The sequence below is a fragment of the Nelumbo nucifera genome, chromosome 2 (assembly GCF_055504915.1).
Source record: "Nelumbo nucifera cultivar China Antique chromosome 2, China Antique-T2T, whole genome shotgun sequence".
NCBI lineage: Eukaryota > Viridiplantae > Streptophyta > Magnoliopsida > Proteales > Nelumbonaceae > Nelumbo > Nelumbo nucifera.
Genome location: NC_142650.1, coordinates 43,454,382 through 43,473,733, shown reverse-complemented (window position 1 = coordinate 43,473,733; position 19,352 = coordinate 43,454,382). Strand labels below are relative to the sequence as shown.

The window sequence follows — 19,352 nt, the reverse complement described above, 5'->3', positions numbered from 1 at the left end:
AAAACTGGCATGCATTACCTCCCAAAAAACAGCCCATTTGGCACACATTCTCTCTCCATTGCAATACTTAGAGCTAACACGATCCTGGTTTACAGGCACTTGATTGTTCTTTGATCCCTCATAGAATGGTATAGATGCTGACAGAATCTCAGCATTTTCCAATACAACTAATCTGGACAATTACGAGATGCAATATGGTTTGTATGAGTAACTTTGAAGGCAAGTGAAAACTGTATAAAGCAATGCTCCTAATAGATTGTGTCAGCATCAGATCAGTCAGGGAGTACAAATAATTGTCAATTTGATGGTTATATGTGAAGGTCAGTTATTGGATTTTCTTTCTTTTTCTTTTTCACCCAAATGGAGATGCAATTATGCAAACAGTTGCTGAAGCATGCCTTTGAGATTTAGCAGTACCAGCTAAGAGGCTAGATGCACTGATTCATTCAAAATAAAACCAAGGAAACATTTATAGACAACAATTAGTTGTGTCTCTCTTTCTCCCTAGATTCCTGGTGGATTTGGTCCTTCAAGACATTTGTTTTTTGGATCCCCTTAATGGTGTCATACTTGACCCAACTGGCCTAAACAACAAAATCTGGTTCGTTGAGACTAATCATCAACTAGCATTTTGGTGTGATTGAAGAAAGGGATGATACTTCTGTTACCAAGGCAAGAACTGTCCTCTCAAATAAGTTAAATCCTTTTCAACCGAGATGCAAATGGTTGGTTGGGGAATGTCTTAAGTAGTCAACAATTGGTAGACACATGCACTCACTAGTGGAACCTAGTGAGCATGCATGTTAACTACTTACTGACTTGAAGATCAATTTTGAGGAAAATTTGAATAATAATCCAGAATGTTGGTGGATGAGTCGGAGACAGGCTTGCATTGATGGTTCAAGGAATGTCCATATTTTAATTGTTGAAAAGTTATTAATTAACTTGTTGTAACAGTGGGTGAAAGAAGGGAACAGATTTTGAAAATGGTTTTAGGATATCACACTAACAATCTGATTCTCTACTCATTTGTTTGAACTTCTTCAAATCAGCGCTTGCCATCTCTCAGAATTTTCCTGAAGAGCATCAAAGCCTACAATTTAAAGAAAACCTTAATGACACTTTCAAAGAAGCCTGTATTGCATAAAATGTTCATAAATATAATATTGGGTGCTGGAGTATTCCATTTATCAAACACTCAAAGTTTCACTGGGATATTTTATGCACCTAATTCTCATCTTAAGCCAGAATTTGCAAAAAAAAGGGGATCTAAACTCTTTTATATCTATTTCAGCTATAAAGAATCATTCAGCCATGCTTTTTCTTGCACTATTTTCTCTTTGATCAATTGATCAATGCATATTTATTGAATTCCATGCTTATCTGTGAATTATTTTAATCAATATCCTCAATATCCTACTTTTTTCTTTATCACAGTTAAATGCTGACAAAAGTCCCTTTCAACGAACATTTGTTAATCAGGTATGCACTGCTCACATTTTTCCCTCCAGCACATTGAAAGTTTTCCATTTCACTTCTAAGAAATCATTAGTGTTTGCTTCAACTCAAATTTTGAGGGCTTCATTGATATGGCTGGATATATAGGTATTATCCAGAGTCAACTACCTGTTCTTAAACCATATTTTTACCTCTGTATTTTTTAGTTAGTTTGGTATTATTAATAAATAAATCTCTAATAAAGAGTTGGTGAATCCTGAAGAACTGTCTATGTACAATTTGGGATGCAAAGTGTGACCATAACTCAACCCGAAACTGAGAGTGATTACCTCTTTCATGCACAATAAGTTTATTGGGTTCAATTTCTTTATTTCTCTTTTGCATTATTTCTGCTATTTGACGAGCCATGGTTTTATCACTTTACCTTTGCCTAATTTCCTATGTCAAAGACTCACTGAAATCCTTCAATTTTGGCATCATTTGGATGATGATTTGTTTTCTAAGAAGAATAGGTAGAGCTATTTATAGACTGTAGAGTACACTGATGTGGACCCCACTGCTGTGGTCCCCACTATGTTTGTATGGCAGCATATTTTTTGTTAGTTATGTCAGTGTTAGTTGGTAGTTATTTCAGTTTGTTATTACAGCTTGTTATCTCAGCTTTATTATTAGTTTATTTGCCATGTAAGCAATAAGGACAATTCAGCCCTTTTACACTTAGTCAACATATATAAATATTAAGAGTGGGTCGGCAGATCTACTGATCAACCCTCTCTCTCTCTTTTCAAAATCTCTTCGTGTGCTTCTTCTCTTTTCTCTCTCTCTTCTTCTTCTCTTCTGAAATTTCTTCTTTCTTTTCTTTGAATTCAAGACTGATTGTAGTCTTGATCGACTACTTGGTATTAGAGCCGACCTAGGAGCTCTTATGTTAGTCTAATTAGATTGACTACATGAGAATTTCCTAGCTTTAGAAGTTTTTCAACAAAGAAGGAGGATCGACTGATTCTTGGAGGTTACTGGTAGTGTGCGGCTGCTACTAAGAAGATTGTAGAAGGCTGGAGATTAGGGTTTTGCAACAGGAAGAATCAGAAAAGGCTTCGGATCCTCAAGATTAGGGTTTTGCAACAGGCAGAAGGTGGCGACCAAATATTTTCTTTCATAAAGTAAGTTTTTTCTTGAGAATAACCTTGGAAAAAATCTTCTTGGTCTATTCTGAGAGGTGCGGCTGGAAAATCTGTTTTTTTTTTTTTCCTTTAGGGTTTTGAGAGAAAACCTATTCAGAATTGTTGTTGGTTTCAAATCAGATTTTGAACTGGTTTCATACAAAATTCTGTTTTCTTTGTTCTTTGGAAGACCTAGGCCGGCTGTTATTAGTTGTTTGGGTGTTTTTCTATTACAGTAGTTTAAATGGTTTTTTATTATTAATTCTTGACCAAGAATGGAGTTCAAGAATCAGGGAGAAGGTGTTTTTGGGACTAGCAATTCTGGTAACATGTCTAAGAATGCCTTTCAGATTACAACTGTGAACTTTGATGGATCAAACTACTTAGAATAGACTCAATAGGCCATGATGGCCATTGGGGGCAAAGGAAAACTCAACTACTTGTTGGGAGATGTGAAAGAACCAACTAAGGAAGACCAAACTTATACCACATGGGTTCAGGAGAACTATTTGGTTATGACATGGCTGTGCAACTCTATGCAACCACATATCAGCCGAAACTATTTGTGGGCAAAAACAGCCAAGGAAATCTGGGATGTCATGAAAGAGACTTATTCCCAACCCCTTGAAGTGTGAGGTTAACAACCTTAAGCAAGGAGAGAAACCAGTCTCGGTTTACTTCTCTACCTTGAAATCTTTGTGGTATGAAATTGACCACCTAGAAACACTTGAGTGGGAAAGTTAGAAGGATGCATAGACTCGTAGAAAGCAAGTTGAAACTAATAGGGTTTTTGAATTCCTAGCTAGTATGAATCTTGACTATGATATTGTGAGACAACAAATACTAACAAGGAATAGTGTGACCTTATCTCAAGCCTACCTACTCCTTAGTGCATAGTGAAGAGACTAGGAGAAAGGTTATGATGCAACATCAACCCTTCCCACCAGCCTTAGTAGTAGTTAAACCTAAGTCTGGGGGTGATACGGAGAGGGATATAAAGAAGGAAGATAAGCGGGATTTAGTGTGTGAACATTGCAAGAAACCTAAGCATACTAAAGACACATGTTGGAAGCTGCACCCTCATCTAGTCCCAACAAAACTGAGGAACAAAAGGGGTAATGCTCATATAGCTGTTAATACCGATTCTGCATCATCATCGGGCACAAAAGACACGCCTCTAGACACCCTATCTGCTGTCCGGGCTGCCCTAACTTAGTTGGAAAAGGAAGTTGAGAATTCAGCTCAATCATCTCAGCCACCATAAACTCCTCCCATATCAGTCTTTGCTCATTCAGGTACTTGGGCCTCAACTTACCATGCTTCAGCTCCAAGTAACACTGAAAATTGTTGGGTAATAGACTCAGGTGCATCTGACCATATGACTAGCTTGCCATCACTATACACTACCTACCACTTATCTTCTGGTAGAGATAAAGTGTCCATTGCTGATGGTTCCCTTGTTCCCATTTCTGGCAAGGGAGGCATCAAGTTGTCTAATACCACATTTCCTTATCTTCAGTTCTGCATATTTCTAAGCTTGATACTAACTTGTTTTCAGTCAGTAGTATTACAAAACATCAGAATTGTTCAGTAACTTTTTTCCCTGACCGATGTGTTTTTTAGGACTTGGAGACAAGGAAGGTGATTGAGACTGGCCGTGAGACGAATGGGATCTATCTGCTTGGAAAGAGTTCTCATTGGGAAGATCATGAAGATAAGAAGTCTTTTGTTTCTCAGTCTGTTAGTCAGGTTATGCTTTGGCATAATCGGTTGGGTCATTTATCCTTTCGGTCTTTGAAGAGCTTGTTTCCAAATTTGTTTGAGTCTGTTCAGATGTCAAATTTGAGATTTGAGAGTTGTGAGCTTGCAAAGCATTGTAGAACATCTTATTCCTTGAGTAATAAAAGAAGTAGTAGTTCTTTTGATATTGTGCATACCGATGTTTGGGGCCTGTATCACATCACTCCTATGGGGGGATATAGATATTTCTTGTTGTTTGTTGATGAATATACCCACTTTTCTTGGGTTTACCTTATGCGTTCTCGAGATGAGGTTCCTGCTTTGACCCAGATCTTTCATCAGGTGATTTTAACCCAGTTTGGGGTCAAAATCAAAATCTTCAGATCTGATAATGCGAAAGAATACTTTACCAACCCATTAGCCTCTTATTTGCTTGATCATGGGATTATTCACCAGAGTACTTGTCCTTATACACCGCAGTAGAATGGGGTTGCTGAGAGGAAGATTAGGCACATATTGGAGGTGGCTAGAAGCATTATGTTTAACTCCAATGTGCCTATTCGTTTATGGGGAGATGCTATTCTTACAACAGTGTATCTCATTAATCGAGTTCCTTCACGGGTTCTTGACATGAAGCCTCCATTTACCATTCTATACCCTTATAAAGAATTGTTTACTGTTCCCCTTAAAACCTTTGGTTGCACTTGCTTTGTTCAAATTCTTGGACTTCATCGTTCCAAATTTGATCCTAAGGCCTCCAAATGTATTTTTCTCGGTTATGCACAAACTCAAAAGGGTTATTGCTGCTATGACCCTACTTCTGGGAGGAGATTTGTCTCGACGGATGTTACTTTCTTTGAAGAGGTACCCTATTACCCTAGGGTTTCTCCTCAGGGGGAGAGTAGTGAGAGTGGGGTTAATTCATCAGAAGTTCCTTTACTTGTTCCATTGAGTGATGAGGGATGTAATGGGGAGGGTTGTCAGAGGTGTCAGGATTTACGAGTCTATCACAGGCGGTGGAGGCAGGTTGATTTCGGTCATCAGCAGTCCAGGCCAGCCCCAGTTCCTTCTGCGGATCCAGATCTAGGTACCACAGTCCCTTTATCAGATCCAGGTCCCACTGAGATACCTTCCACTATTGCTACTTTACCTCCTTTGGATGACCTTGACCTCCCCATTGCAGTCTGTAAAGGCAAACAACGTTGCACCAGTGAGGAGAAACAAAAGCAAACTCAAGTCTTGCTGCCTTCCCCACCTGACCCTCCTCCATTTCGTGTCTTTCGGAGACAACGTTATAGAAGTCAAGGCCAATAGAGTTCAATAGCCAAGGTACAACCTGAAACTACGTAACCAATGCCATCGAACTGTCAGGAGCTGAATCAATGCCCTCACCCAAGTACTATTATCCCTGTTGAAACTCCTGAACCTATTGATATTAACACTTCAAATTGTGATCTTGACCTTCCTATTGCAAAAAGGAAGGGGGTCAGATCATGCACCATACACCACCCCATGGCTCAATTTTTATCCTATGAAAATGTCTCATCTTCATTTCGTGCTTTCCTATCTGAAATTGATAATGTCCTAGTCCCTAAAGTGTCACAGATGCTCTTCTTTCTCCTAAGTGGATAGAGGCTATGAAGGAAGAAATCAATGCCCTTCACAAAAATGGCACATGGGAGCTGGTGGATCTTCCCGAGGGAAAGGAACCTGTAGGGTGCAAGTGGGTGTTCTCTGTGAAATACAAGGCAGACGTCACAGTTGAGAGATATAAAGCTAGATTGGTTGCGAAGGGTTTTACACAGGTGTATGGGGTTGACTATGTTGAGACTTTTGCACTTGTGGCAAAAATGAATTCTATCCGGGTTCTTATATCTTTGGTGGCAATTCTTGATTGGGAGCTTCATCAACTAGACATTACAAACGCCTTCTTGAATGGGGATTTGGAAGAGGAAGTATACATGACTCAACCTCCTGGTTTCTGTGCTAAGGGTAAAGAGTAGAAAGTATGCAAATTAAAGAAGTCCTTATACGGCTTAAAACAATCACCAAGGGCTTGGTTTAGCAGATTTCACCAGGCAGTTCAACAAATGGGGTTTAGGCAATGCCAATCTGATCACACACTCTTTGTAAAGAAGGAACAAGGGAAAATAACAACTCTGATTGTTTATGTTGATGATATTGTCATTACCGGTGGTTAGGTCTTAGAGATACAAAGGTTAAAAAGGTTCCTAGCTACACAATTTGAGGTGAAGGATCTAGGTCCATTGCGTTACTTCCTTGGAATTGAAGTGGCCCACTCCCAACAGGGCATCTTCATCTCTCAAAGGAAGTACACCCTAGATCTCTTGAAAGATACATGAAAACTTGGGGCCAAACTTGCTGACACTCCTATGGATGTGAATCATAAACTTGGGGACTGTGGTGGTGAGCTTTTGGAGGATCCAAAGCAGTACCAAAGACTTGTGGGAAGACTGCTCTATTTATCCATGACTAGGCTTGACATAGCATATGCTGTGGGGGTTCTCATCCAGTTTATGTATGCTCCTAAGGTAGCACATCTGGAAGCGGTAAACAGGGTACTGAGATATCTGAAGAAATTCCCAGGGACAGGCCTATTGTTCAAGAAGCATGTGCATATGAGATTTGAGACTTACACTAGTGCTGATTGGGCTGGCTCTGTAGATGACAGGAAATCCACCAGTGGTTACTGCACCTTTGTAAGGGGAAATCTTGTTACTTGTAGGAGTAAGAAACAAAGTGTGGTTGCTTGATCCAGTGTAGAGGCGAAATATAGGGCCATGCCACATGGAGTTGCAGAACTACTATGGATCAAGAACCTTTTAAGTGAATTGGGCTTCCAAACTAAAGATCCTATGTCACTCTATTGTGACAACAAAGCAGCTATCAATATTGCTGCAAACCCAGCTCTCCATGATAGAACCAAGTATATTGAAGTTGATAAGCATTTTATTAGAGAGAAACTTGAGAAAGGAGAAGTTTACACCCCTTACATCTGCTCAGAGGAACAACTTGCAGATGTCTTTACTAAGGGATTGAATTCCTTGCGGCATTATGATCTATGTGACAAGTTAGGGATGATTGACATCTATGCCCCAACTTGAGGGGGGTGATGTAATATTTGGTGTATGCCGCAAAGGGGTATTTTTTGTCTTTTCTGCCTTATTTAAAGTTGTACGGTCGCCCTAGTATATATAATAAAAAAGGTTGGAGCCGCTAGCATGAACTTGAGTCTCTCTCAATCTATTCCTCTCTTCTCCTTTTCTCTCCTTCTCTTCTCTTCTTCGCCCATTGCTTTGTTAATTTGAACAACCCTCAACATTTTCAGTTTTTTGTGGAACCACACTCCTTTCCATTTTACAGCCCTCAATTCCTCACTCCACCATTCTCCAACCTTCTTTACAAAATCCGGGTGCGTCAACCACATGTTCTCAAATCTAAAAGGTCTAGGTCCACCACCTAACCGTTCCTGTCCTAACATAATAGGGCAGTGATCAAAAGTGACTCTAGGCAAGGCTTTTGTTACCAAACCCCTCCAAAGATTCTCCCACGCTGCATTAAAGAGAAAATGGTCCAGCTTTGAGTAGGTTGGGTTTTCCTGAAAGTTAGTCCAAGTAAAGATGGCTTGAAGTAATGGGAATTCCTTTAACTCACAAAGATTGACTAAGTCATTGAACTTCCTCATACTGGTTGTAATAGTCTGTTGGGGGTTATTTGATTCCTCTATAAACTTAATTACATTAAATCTCCACCCAAGCACCAAGGGCCCTCCCATAATCCTTTAATTGCATAGAGCTCATCCCAGAACTCATTTCTCTCTCTTTATAGTTGTTGGGCCCATACACATTTGTTAACACCCACATAGAGCCATCCTCCAGGTTCCTAAGTTTCAAAGAAATTGAGAAATTGCCTTTTAATTCCTCTAGAGCTTCCACCACATCCTCTTTTCAGAAGGTGACTAGTCCCCCCGAGGCACCCCAAGAGGGTGCATAAATCCATCTCACTCTAATATTCTAAACACTTATTGCCCACCTTCTATCTAACCCTGGTAACTTAGTTTCTTGAAGCACTACATTCTCTTCTCAACAAATCTTTTATTAGCCTTCTTTTGCTAGAACTTCCAAGCCCCCTCAAATTCCAACTAACTATTTTCATTGGCAACGCATATAGAAGACCCACTTCAGTCACTCTCCCCCACTACTTGGAACCCTTCCTTCTCTCCCCTCTCCCACTAAATTCAATGCCCCCTCAATATCTGAAATTAAGCGCTCCACTTCTGATCTTTTTGTACTTTTTCCCTTCTTTCCCTTCATTGTCCTCAAGGACTCTTCACCTGTTGCTATCTTCTCACCCCCTTTCTCAAAGCAAAAAGGAACCAATTTCTCTGTATTTGCATCCAGAGATTCCTCTTTTTGTTTATATTCCTCCAGCAACATACAAATTTGGTCTCAAATCCTTTCTAGCTCCTCTTCCTTTCTCCTTTTCAGATCGAGTTCTCTCTCACCTTCTCCCAGTTGGAGGCCTTCACCCTGTTGGTTCAATTGGTTTAGTGTTTATGTTAGTCTTATTTATGTTTTTAAGTTCTTAGTTATTGGGCCTAAACTTGTTTTATTCTTTTTATGTCCAGGTGTCCCATCACTAATCAGGGGCATTCTAGTCCATTCTTGTAACATTACTTTGTAAACATCTATATAAGATTATAGGGCCGGCTGAAGTGAGAAAGCCGCCATTCTCAGATCTTCTTCTTCTTCGACTACTGTTCTCTAGCAAACATGGTATCAAAGCACTAATCGGTTTGACTGGTTACAACCGCCTCTTTTCTCCACTTGTCTATTCCTTCTTTTTTTCTCTCTCTCTCCTATCTCGGCCACTGTGAAGAAACCCTAGGGCTGATCGTAGAACACAACAAGGTCTGTATCTAGGGTTTCCCTTGGTTGTAGGGCCCAAGGGGAGTTTGTTCCAAAAGCTAATGGCCTACTAGAAACCCTGCAGCAGGTAGTATCCATTTGGCTGCTAAGAGAGATCTGTGTGGAACAGATCTAGGTGGAAGGACTGAGTTAGACAGTCCTAGTACAGATCGTAAGGATGGTCACAGTCTAGGTTCGACCATCGGAGGTGCCAAAGAGGTATTGCCCTCGGCTACAGCTATGACAGCAGAAGTCAAAGCCCAGTCCAGAAGTGTTCAGCATAGTACAAGGGTGGATTGTTCTTGGTTTTAGACCTGTTACGAGGGGTTCTCAGACTTGTAACAGCTTCGATAAGTCTCCAGTATCGGGAGAAGTGTCTTCTAGGGATAATAGAACTGGTGGAAGGTCTTCTAATCTGGAAAACCCAAATCTGCACAGCTTGCAGATCACCAGTGTATTGTTGGATGAATATAACTTCAGAGAATGGTCTGTTTCAGCCATGCTCTTCATTACTTCCCGGGAACTTACAGGTTATTTAGATGGACAGAAGCAGGAACCTGAAGTGGGTAGTGTGGAGTACGCAATATGGCGTAAGGAAAATGCTACTGTTATGTCCTGGCTGCTTGCTTCGATGACTCCATGAGTGGCCAGGACTGTTCAGCACTTTCTCATTGTTGCTAAGATTTGGGAGAAAGTGTCTAAAACTTATGGACAGAGAAAGAACAATGCAAGAATCTATGGGCTAAACCAAGACATTGCTGCATTGAGACAAGGAGATATGACAGTTGCAACTTATTTTGCAACCCTAGAAGGACTATGGGAAGAACTTGATCATCATCTTATTCTTGGTTGGGAGAATATAAGAGACAAGGAGAGGCATGATAAACAAATTGAAGAAGGTAGAGCCTTTAAGTTCTTGGCTGGCTTAGACCCAATGTATGAGAGCATAAGGTCTCAAATTTTGGGAAGGGATGAAATGCCAGATTTACACCATGTCTACTATCTAGTAAGGAATGAAGAGGTTAGGAGGAAAGAGATGCAAGTTGACACTCAAATACAGCCTGTTGAACATTCAGCCTTGATTTCTTCAAACCAAAAAGGGAGCAAGCACTCGGACAAGAGGCATCTTAAGTGCACTCATTGTGGAGGTGAAAGACATCTAAAAGAGACTTGTTGGCTTCTTTATCCTCATCTGAAACCAGCTGCGTTAAGGAAAGACAAGAAGCCTCAGAGGAATCAAACAACAAGTGGGAACCTTGTTACTAGTCACAGTAGTGAGAGCCCGAACACATCTACAGTTACACCTCCTCCCATGGGATAGATTGCTAATTCCCACACATCCGGGTCCTTGGATTTCACTGCTGATGAGGTAGAGGTCCTTAGTCGGGCCTTAACCTGTCTAAGGACTAATTCCCTTGCTTCCACCTCTCTTGCCAGATCAGGTATTGTCTCTGCTTATAGTGCAACTAGTTCTATAGAGTCTACTTCTTGGATTATTGATTCCGGTGCAACTGACCACATGACACACATGTCCTCTTTATTTTCTTCTTATCATTTGATGTCTGGCCAAGATAAGATGAGAGTTGCTGATGGTTCTCTCTCCACCATCTCTGGGAAGGGGGGGGGGGGTTGACCTAAGCAAGGACCTCTCTCTTAAATCTGTTCTACATGTTCCCAATCTTACTTCCAATCTCTTATCTGTTTCGAAGCTTACCAAGAATTTAAACTGTAGCATAACTTTCTTTCCTACTTATTATGTCTTTCAGGACAGACTGACGAAGAGAACGATTGGGAGCGGTCATGAGTGTGGAGGTCTCTACTATTTTGATGCAGACATCAGTTCGGCCTTACAATCATCTGCTGCCAGTAGTCAGAATAATGAGGAATCAATAGCTATGTTACACTTGTGGCATGCTAGGCTAGGTCATTTACCTTTTTCGTCATTGCAAGGGTTGTTTCCTGAATTTTTCAAGGGTATTTCAAGTCAAAGTTTAGTTTGTGAAGTGTGTCAGTTGTCAAAACAATGTAAAACTCTTATCCAATTTCTAGTAATGGAATTCAAGCTCCCTTTGATTTGGTCCATTCTGATGTTTGGGGCCCTTCACCTCTTGTTTCTGTAGATGGCTCTCGTTACTTTATCAGTTTTATTGATCACTATTCATGATGCACATGGACCTACTTGTTAAAAGGACGTGATGAAGTGCCACGGATAATCATGGCATTTGTAAAATGATTGAAACTCAATTCGACAAGAAGATAAAGCAATTCCATTCAGACAATGTTGCTGAATATTTTGAAAGATCCTTGAACCTGTTCATGGAGGATGTAGGCATGCTACACCAGTCATCTTGTGCTAGTACCCCTCAACAGAATGGGGTTGCTGAGCGCAAAAATAGACACTTATTGGAGACAACTCGAGTTTTACTATTTCAGCACAAGGTTCCCAAGCACCATTGGTTTCAAGCAGTCCTTACTGCATCATATCTGATAAATCGGATGCCATCCAAGGTGTTGGGTATGAAAACTCCTTTCTCTGTCCTTTGCCCTAATCTTCCAGACTTTTCTCTTCCACCTAGAGTCTTTGGTTGTGTATGTTTTATTCATGTAAAGGATCCAAAGAAGACCAAGTTAGATCCTAGGGCTACGAAAGGAATCTTTCTAGGGTACTCTCCTACATAGAAGGGTTACAAGTGTTATGATCCCGTTACCAAGAAGAAATACGCCACAAAGGATGTGGTATTTTTTGAGTCTTAATCCTATTTTCATTCTTCCCAGAATCCTCTTCAGGGGAGACTAGTGGGATGGAAGAGGATTCTTCTTCTCCCTCTTTTTTTGAACCCGTTAGCACTCTTGATGCTGTGAATGTAACTGAGGACACTAGTAGGCAACAAAAAGATATGAGAATTACCTACAACAGAAGGAAAAAAAGATCCTCCAACTCATGGTAGCAACCAATCGGACTCGGATCAATCTGTCTCAACAACTCCAGGTAATCTCATCACTCATATTTCTGATTTGGATCTCTCTATTGCTCTTCGTAAGTCTACCCGTTCTTGTACTATCCGACACCCCATTGCTGAATATGTTTCTTACTCGCGTTTATCTCCTCGTTATTATTCCTTTGTGTCTGCTCTCTCTTCTATGCATGTCCCTACTAGGTACTCAGAGGCAGTGTCTGATCCAAGATGGAGAGAGGCTATGAATGAAGAAATGAAAGCCTTAATGAAAGCCAGGACTTGGGAATTAGTGGATCTACCAGAAGGGAAGAGCACTATGGGATGCAAGTGGGTGTTCACTGTGAAGCATAGGGAGGACAGGTTCATTGAAAGATACAAGGCCAGACTAGTGGCGAAGGGGTTTACTCAAAAGGAAGGGATTGACTACCAAGAGACCTTTGCTCCAGTCGCAAAGCTCAACACAATCCGGGTTCTATTTTCATTAGCTGCAAACTTCTCATGGGAGCTACATCAGTTGGATGTGAAGAACACTTTCCTAAATGACGATCTACATGAAGAGGTATTCATGGATCCTCCACCAGGTTATGGTTTTGATGGGAAAGTGTATAGACTGAGGAAAGCATTATATGGTCTTAAGCAGTCCCCTCGAGCTTGGTTTGAGAAGCTCTGTGGGGCCATGAAGAGAGTGGGATACACTCAAAGTGGTGCAGATCATACTTTGTTCATAAGGAAACAGGATAGCAGGCTTACGACACTCATCGTCTATGTGGATGATATGGTGACTACAGGGAATGGTTTAGAAGAGATAAAAAGATTGAAGAAGTTCTTGGCACTTGAGTTTGAGATCAAAGACTTGGGCCATCTGAGATACTTCCTTGGATTTGAAGTTACTAGGTCACAAGAGGGCATCTTTATATGTCAACGGAAGTACGTCCTTGATCTTCTAGAGGAGACAGGTATGATGGGGAGTAGACCGGCAGATACTCCAATAGAACAGAATCATTGTCTACAGGAATCAGTGGGAGAGGACTACCTTGATAAAGAGAGATACCAAAAACTGGTAGGGAAATTGATATATCTGTCTCTCACTTGACCAGATATTGCTTATGCTGTACATGTTGTCAGCCAGTTCATGCACTCTCCAAAGATTCCTCATATGAGAGCAGCGGAAATGATTCTTAGGTATTTGAAGACTTGCCCAGGAAAAGGAATTATGTTCAAAAAACACAATAAAATTGAAATTGAAGCGTATACTGATGCATATTGGGCTGGTTCTGTTGTAGACAGAGTAGTCGATCAAGACTACAGTCAGTCTTGAATTCCAAAAGATTTCGGATTGAGAAAAGAAGAAAGAGGGAGAAGAAAGCAGAAGTACACAAGGGTTTTGAAAGGAGGGACACCACTCTCTCAATATTTATAGGTTATGTTCACTAAATGTAGGAAAGGGCAATTCTGCCCTTAATGCTTACATGGCAAATAAAACAAATAATAAACTGAAATAACAAGCTGTCTAAGATAACTACCAACTAACACTGACATAACTAACAAAGGTTACATGTGCTGTCATACGAACACAGTGGGGACCACAGCCGTGGGGCCCACATCAGTGTTCTCTACAGACAGGAAGTCTACTTCTGGGTATTGCACGTTCGTTGGAGGGAATTTGGTTACATGGCGAAGTAAAAAGCAGAATGTGGTTGCTAGATCAAGTGCAGAGGCTGAATATCGAGCTATGGCTCATGGTGTTGTTGAACTATTGTGGCTTAGGACCCTTCTTGGTGAGCTCAGGATAAGGGTCGAGTGTCCTCTCAGGCTGTACTGTGACAACAAGGCTGCCATCAACATTGCAAATAGCCCAGTGCAACATGATAGGACGAAGCATATTGAGATTGATCGACACTTCGTTAGAGAAAGAATAGTCTCAGGGGAACTCTGCATTCCTTATACTCCTTCCGAGATGCAGATTGCAGATGTGCTAACAAAAGGACTAGCTTCAATGAAATTCTTAGACTTGGCAAGCTAAACATGACTAACATCCATGCTTAGCTTGAGGGGGAGTGTTGGTTCAATTGGTTTAGTGTTTATGTTAGTCTTATTTATGTTTTTAAGTTCTTAGTTATTGGGCCTAAACTTGTTTTGTTCTTTTTATGTCTAGGTGTCCCATCACTAATCACGGGCATTCTAGTCCATTCTTGTAACATTACTTTGTAAACATCTATATAAGATTATAGGGCCGGCTGAAGTGAGAAAGCCGCCATTCTCAAATCTTCTTCTTCTTCTTCTTCTTCTTCTTCGGCTGCTGTTCTCCAGCAAACACACCCCTTTCACTATTGGCTGTTCTTTCTAGTTGGGAAGTCAGAGCACCTGCTTCAGGCAAAGAACCCAAGATAGTATCTGAAACCGAATGGACAAGCATACCTGGTTCCACGGGAGCTGATGGGAAGAGGTCAGAAGGTGAAGTTCCAATGTTGTGAGTATAGGCAGAATCCTTTCCCTGTGTTTGAACGAGCTGTGGAGGTGTACCATGTTCAGCCAACTCTTTGTCAAACTTACAAGTAAAATCAACCTCTGATAGTTTGTTCCTAGCTGGAGTCTTTGTGCAAAATTGCAAAGTATGGTCCTGCCTCTCAAAATCGGTAGCTATTTCTAACTAAACTCTACTGGGGGACTTGTTTGTAGGAAGAGAGGGAACCTGTGCGGCCTCCAAGTTTATTGGCCACATTTCCTTTTCCTTGTCGGCCAAGAAAGGGAATGAAAAGCTTTCCATTTGAATAGGATTCGAAATAGTCACTCCCAACTGGCTTTCACCCACAATCAACTGTTATTTGCTAATCCTGTCACCCATGGAATCACACGTCTCCTCTTCCAAGAAGGGTTGTTGTTTTGGAATGGTAGAATACTGATGTATTTCATTCTATTGCCAATCGGCATATTTATACAGTAAGCTGCTGCAATAAATAGAAAGAAGAAAAAAAATAGAAAGAAAAGAAAATAGAAAGTAGAAAAATAGAAAGAAAAGAAAATAGAAAGTACAAGAATTGAAAAAAAACTTTCTAAATCAATCCTTCCACAATCCTAGGAATATATACAATTCTATTTTTACACAACTACCAAATATAGATCTGCACCAGTAACCCCACGTTTTCCAACACTCCCCCTCAAGCTGGTGAGTAGAGATCCTCCATTCCCAGCTTGGCTATAATTCTTCGAAAGTCTGTACTATTGAGCCCTTTAGTAAGTACATCGGCCAGTTGTCTTTTTGTAGACACATAGGGAGTGCAAATCAACTTGCTGTCCAGTTTCTCTTTTATAAAGTGTCGGTCAATTTCTATGTGCTTCGTCCTATCATGTTGAACAGGATTGTGAGAAATATTGATGGCTGACTTGTTATCGCAATATAGTTTCTTAGGCTCTTCTCGTGGAATCTTCAGGTCTTCTAAAATTATCTTCAACCAGAGTAATTCACACACTCCTTGTGCCATAGCCCTGAATTCTGCCTCTGCACTTGACCGAGCCACTACATTTTGCTACTTACTCCTCCAAGTGACTAAGTTTCCTCCCAAGAAGGTACAGTAACCGGAAGTGGACCGTCTATCTACTGGAGATCCTGCATAATCGGCATCTGTATATGCTTCAAGAGCCAGCCCCCCATTTCTTTTGAATAAAATTCCTTTTCCTGGATTGGCTTTCAAATAGTGCAGAATTCGATGAACAACCTGCAGATGAACTTCTATAGGATTATGCATAAACTGACTTATTACACTTACAGCGTATGCAATATTTGGCCGTGTATGTGCAAGATAAATGACTTTTCCAACCAGTCTTTGGAACATCTCCTTGTCTACACTTCCATTCTCGCTGGCTTCTCCAAGTTTATGATTGGGATCTATAGGCGTGGAAGCTGGTATACATGCCATGTTTCCTGTTTCTCTCAAAAGATCAACAGCATACTTTTGTTGAGAGATAAAGATACCTTGTTTAGAATGTGCAGCTTCAATTCCGAGAAAATACTTTAGTCTCCCCAAGTCTTTTATCTCAAATTCTCTGGAAAAGGCAGTTTTTCAATGCTTCCTTCTCCTTTTTATCATTCCCAGTAACGATTATAACGTTCACATAGACTAATAGTGCAGTAACTCCCCCTGGGGCTGTGTGTTTGATAAACAATGTGTGGTCACCTTGACTTTGCTTGTAACCTGTACTAAGCATCACCTTTGTAAACCTTCCAAACCATGCTCTCGGAGATTGTTTGAGGCCGTATAGTGCTTTCTTCAACCTATAAACTTTGTTCCCCTTAATGCCTTCTCCAAAACCCGGTGGAATGTCCATGTATATCTCCTCTTCTAGATCACCATGGAGAAATGCATTCTTTACATCAAACTGTTGCAAATCCCAATTATAGTTAGTAGCCAAAGACAGCAACACACTTACTGTATTCATTTTAGCTACTGGGGCAAAGGTTTCCTGATAATCTACCCCATAAGTCTGTGTATATCCCTTGGCTACCAGTCGTGCTTTGTACCTTTCTAACGACCCATCAGATTTGTACTTAATTGTGAACACCCATTTACAACCTACAATCTTCTTGTTTCTTGGTAGATCCACAACTTCCCATGTGTTGTTCTTTTCTAGTGCCTCCATTTCCACTCTCATGGCTTTTCTCCACTCCTTATTAGAAAGTGCCTTGGCTAAAGTATTAGGAATTGGAATGGTGTTAAGGCTGGCTAGAAAACTTTTATGGGATTTAGAGAATCTTTGGAACGACACAGATTTGGCTAAAGGGTACAATGGACGTTTGGTACATTCTCTGGTTCCTTTTCTCAGTGCAATAGGTAGGTCATACTCAGACTGTGAAGGTGCAGGTTCAGGTTCTGCATATCCCTCAGTTCCAGGATTAGGAGTTGAATCTTGGACTTGCACAAGTTGAGGATCTGGATTTCTTCTCCTAGAGTAAACCTGCATATATCTCACATCATCATGCACATCATTGGTGGGGTTAACAGTGTCTGAATTTGGTTCAATGGTCGGGTTGTTTGACTCTTGTTGAGACTCGGGAATGTGGGGCTCAGAGGATTGTGACTCAGAGGGATGTGATTCTTGACGGTTGGATGACTGTGAGGAGGGTAATACATCTAAGGAGAGTAGATCCGAGGCCTTATCTTCCATTAATGAGGGCTCCCCCTAAAGATAAGGTTGAGTGAAATAGGATTGTCCCTCCTCAAATGTGACATCGATGGAGGTGTAGAATTTTCTGGTGGTTGGATGATAATATTTATAACCTTTCTGAGTTGGGGAATATCCCAAGAAGACACACCTGATTGCTCGTGGATCCAATTTTCCCTTATTATGGACATGAACAAAGGCAATGCAACCAAAAATTCTTGGTGTGAGATTATTTGAGGTTTGAATATCAGGGTAGAATTGAGAAAGGACTTGTGTTGGGCTTCGGTTGTCAAGAACTTTAGATGGTAGTCTATTTATGGTGTATGCAGCAGTAAGGACAGCTTCCCCCCAATATTGTTTTGGCACCCGGTTTTGAAAGAGAAAGGCTCGGGTGGTTTGCAAAAGATGGCCATTTTTCCTCTCAGCTATCCCATTCTGTTGGGGAGTGTTAACACAGGAGGATTCATGCACAATGCCTTCTTTCTGAAAAAATGGGGACAAATTCTGATTAAAATAATCTGTAGCATTATCAGATCGAAACCTTTTAATTCTCACACCAAACTAAGTTTGGACCATGTTATGAAAGTTGGGAAGAATGGTACCCACATCAGATTTTGACTTAAGAAGAAAGATCCATGTGACCCTAGTGCAATCGTCAATAAAGGTGACAAACCATCTAGAACCAGTAATGTTGAGAATTTGAGAAGGGCCCCATATATCCGAATGAATCAAATAAAAAGGAGTTGAAGATCTTTTATTGCTGATTGGGAAAGAAACCCTTTTGTGCTTAGCAAGTTCACAAACATCACAATGAAAGGTTTCAACATCAATTCCTTCAAACAAGGAATGGAGCATTGTTTTTAAAACAGGAAATCAAGGATGACCGAAACAGAAGTGATGACGCCAAATTAAATCTTTATTGGAGGTAGATAAGAATGACTCGTGTGTGACATGCATAACAGTGTGAGATGGTTTGCTGGTTGCTTCAAGGTAGTAGAGTCCATCCATTTCCTTGGCAAGTCCAATCTTATTCCCCAAAACCTGGTCTTGAAATATACAGTAAGAAGGAAAGAGCACAACATTGCAGTTCACATCCTGGGTGAGTTTATATATAGAGATAAGGCTAGTGGATAACTTAGGAACATGAAGCACATTTTTAAGCAATAGGAATGGTGTAATTTGAATATTCCCAATCCCTGCCACTGTGGTGAAAGAACCATTAGCAACATAAATTTTTCTATTACTAGGACAGGGTGTATAGGTGAGAAAATGTAGTGAAGAGGGTGTCATGTGGTCAGTAGTTCCAGAATCAAGAATCCCTGGAAAAACACTAGCCGAGGCATGTAATCCTAGAGATAAAGACTCACCTGAGAGAGCAAGAGAGGTAGAACCACTTCCTGGTTTCAAGGATTTCAGGAAGCTCCTTAGCCTTTCAATTTCTTCATCATTAAATGGTCCCTGACTTGAGTGTTCTTGCTGCGGGGTTGTGGAGACATTATGGGCCTGTTGAACTCCTTTTGAAACTCCTCGATTTCCCCATTCCTTGCTGGATGTGGGAGGTTTCCCATGAAGTTTCCAACACCGATCTTTTGTGTGTCTGGGCTTCTTGCAATAGGTGCACCAGAGGTTATCGTTAGAGTCACGGGTAGTTGTGTCACGAGCCAAGTTGTGATTGTTCTCACCCTTTGAACCACTGTAACTTCCTCCCCTTGCCACCATGGCTGAGCCTTCGGGATCTTTAGGCTCAAGCATGATTCCACGACGACTTTCCTCAGCTCTGACAAGGGCTATGACTTCATTCAATGGAGGCACTTCTTCTTTGCCAAGAATTTTTATTCGGACCTGATCAAATTCAGCATTCAGTCCGACCAAAAAATCATACACCCTATCTCTTTCAATAAAATTCTTCAAGATCACAACATCATCAAGGCACTTTGTCTCAAGAA

At 40.8% G+C, this 19,352-nt stretch overlaps 1 protein-coding gene across 3 annotated transcripts in view; it reads left to right on the top strand.

Moving 5' to 3' along the window:
- LOC104588665 (V-type proton ATPase subunit a1-like) overlaps window positions 1-19,352 on the top strand; it is a 90,476-nt gene that overhangs the window by 926 nt on the left and 70,198 nt on the right. For all 3 annotated transcript variants that reach the window (XM_088897477.1, XM_010246689.3, XM_088897478.1), the window contains exon 2: window positions 1,438-1,482. In XM_088897477.1, coding sequence (XP_088753603.1) covers window positions 1,438-1,482 — 45 coding nt within the window. The remainder of the gene's footprint in view (window positions 1-1,437; window positions 1,483-19,352) is intronic.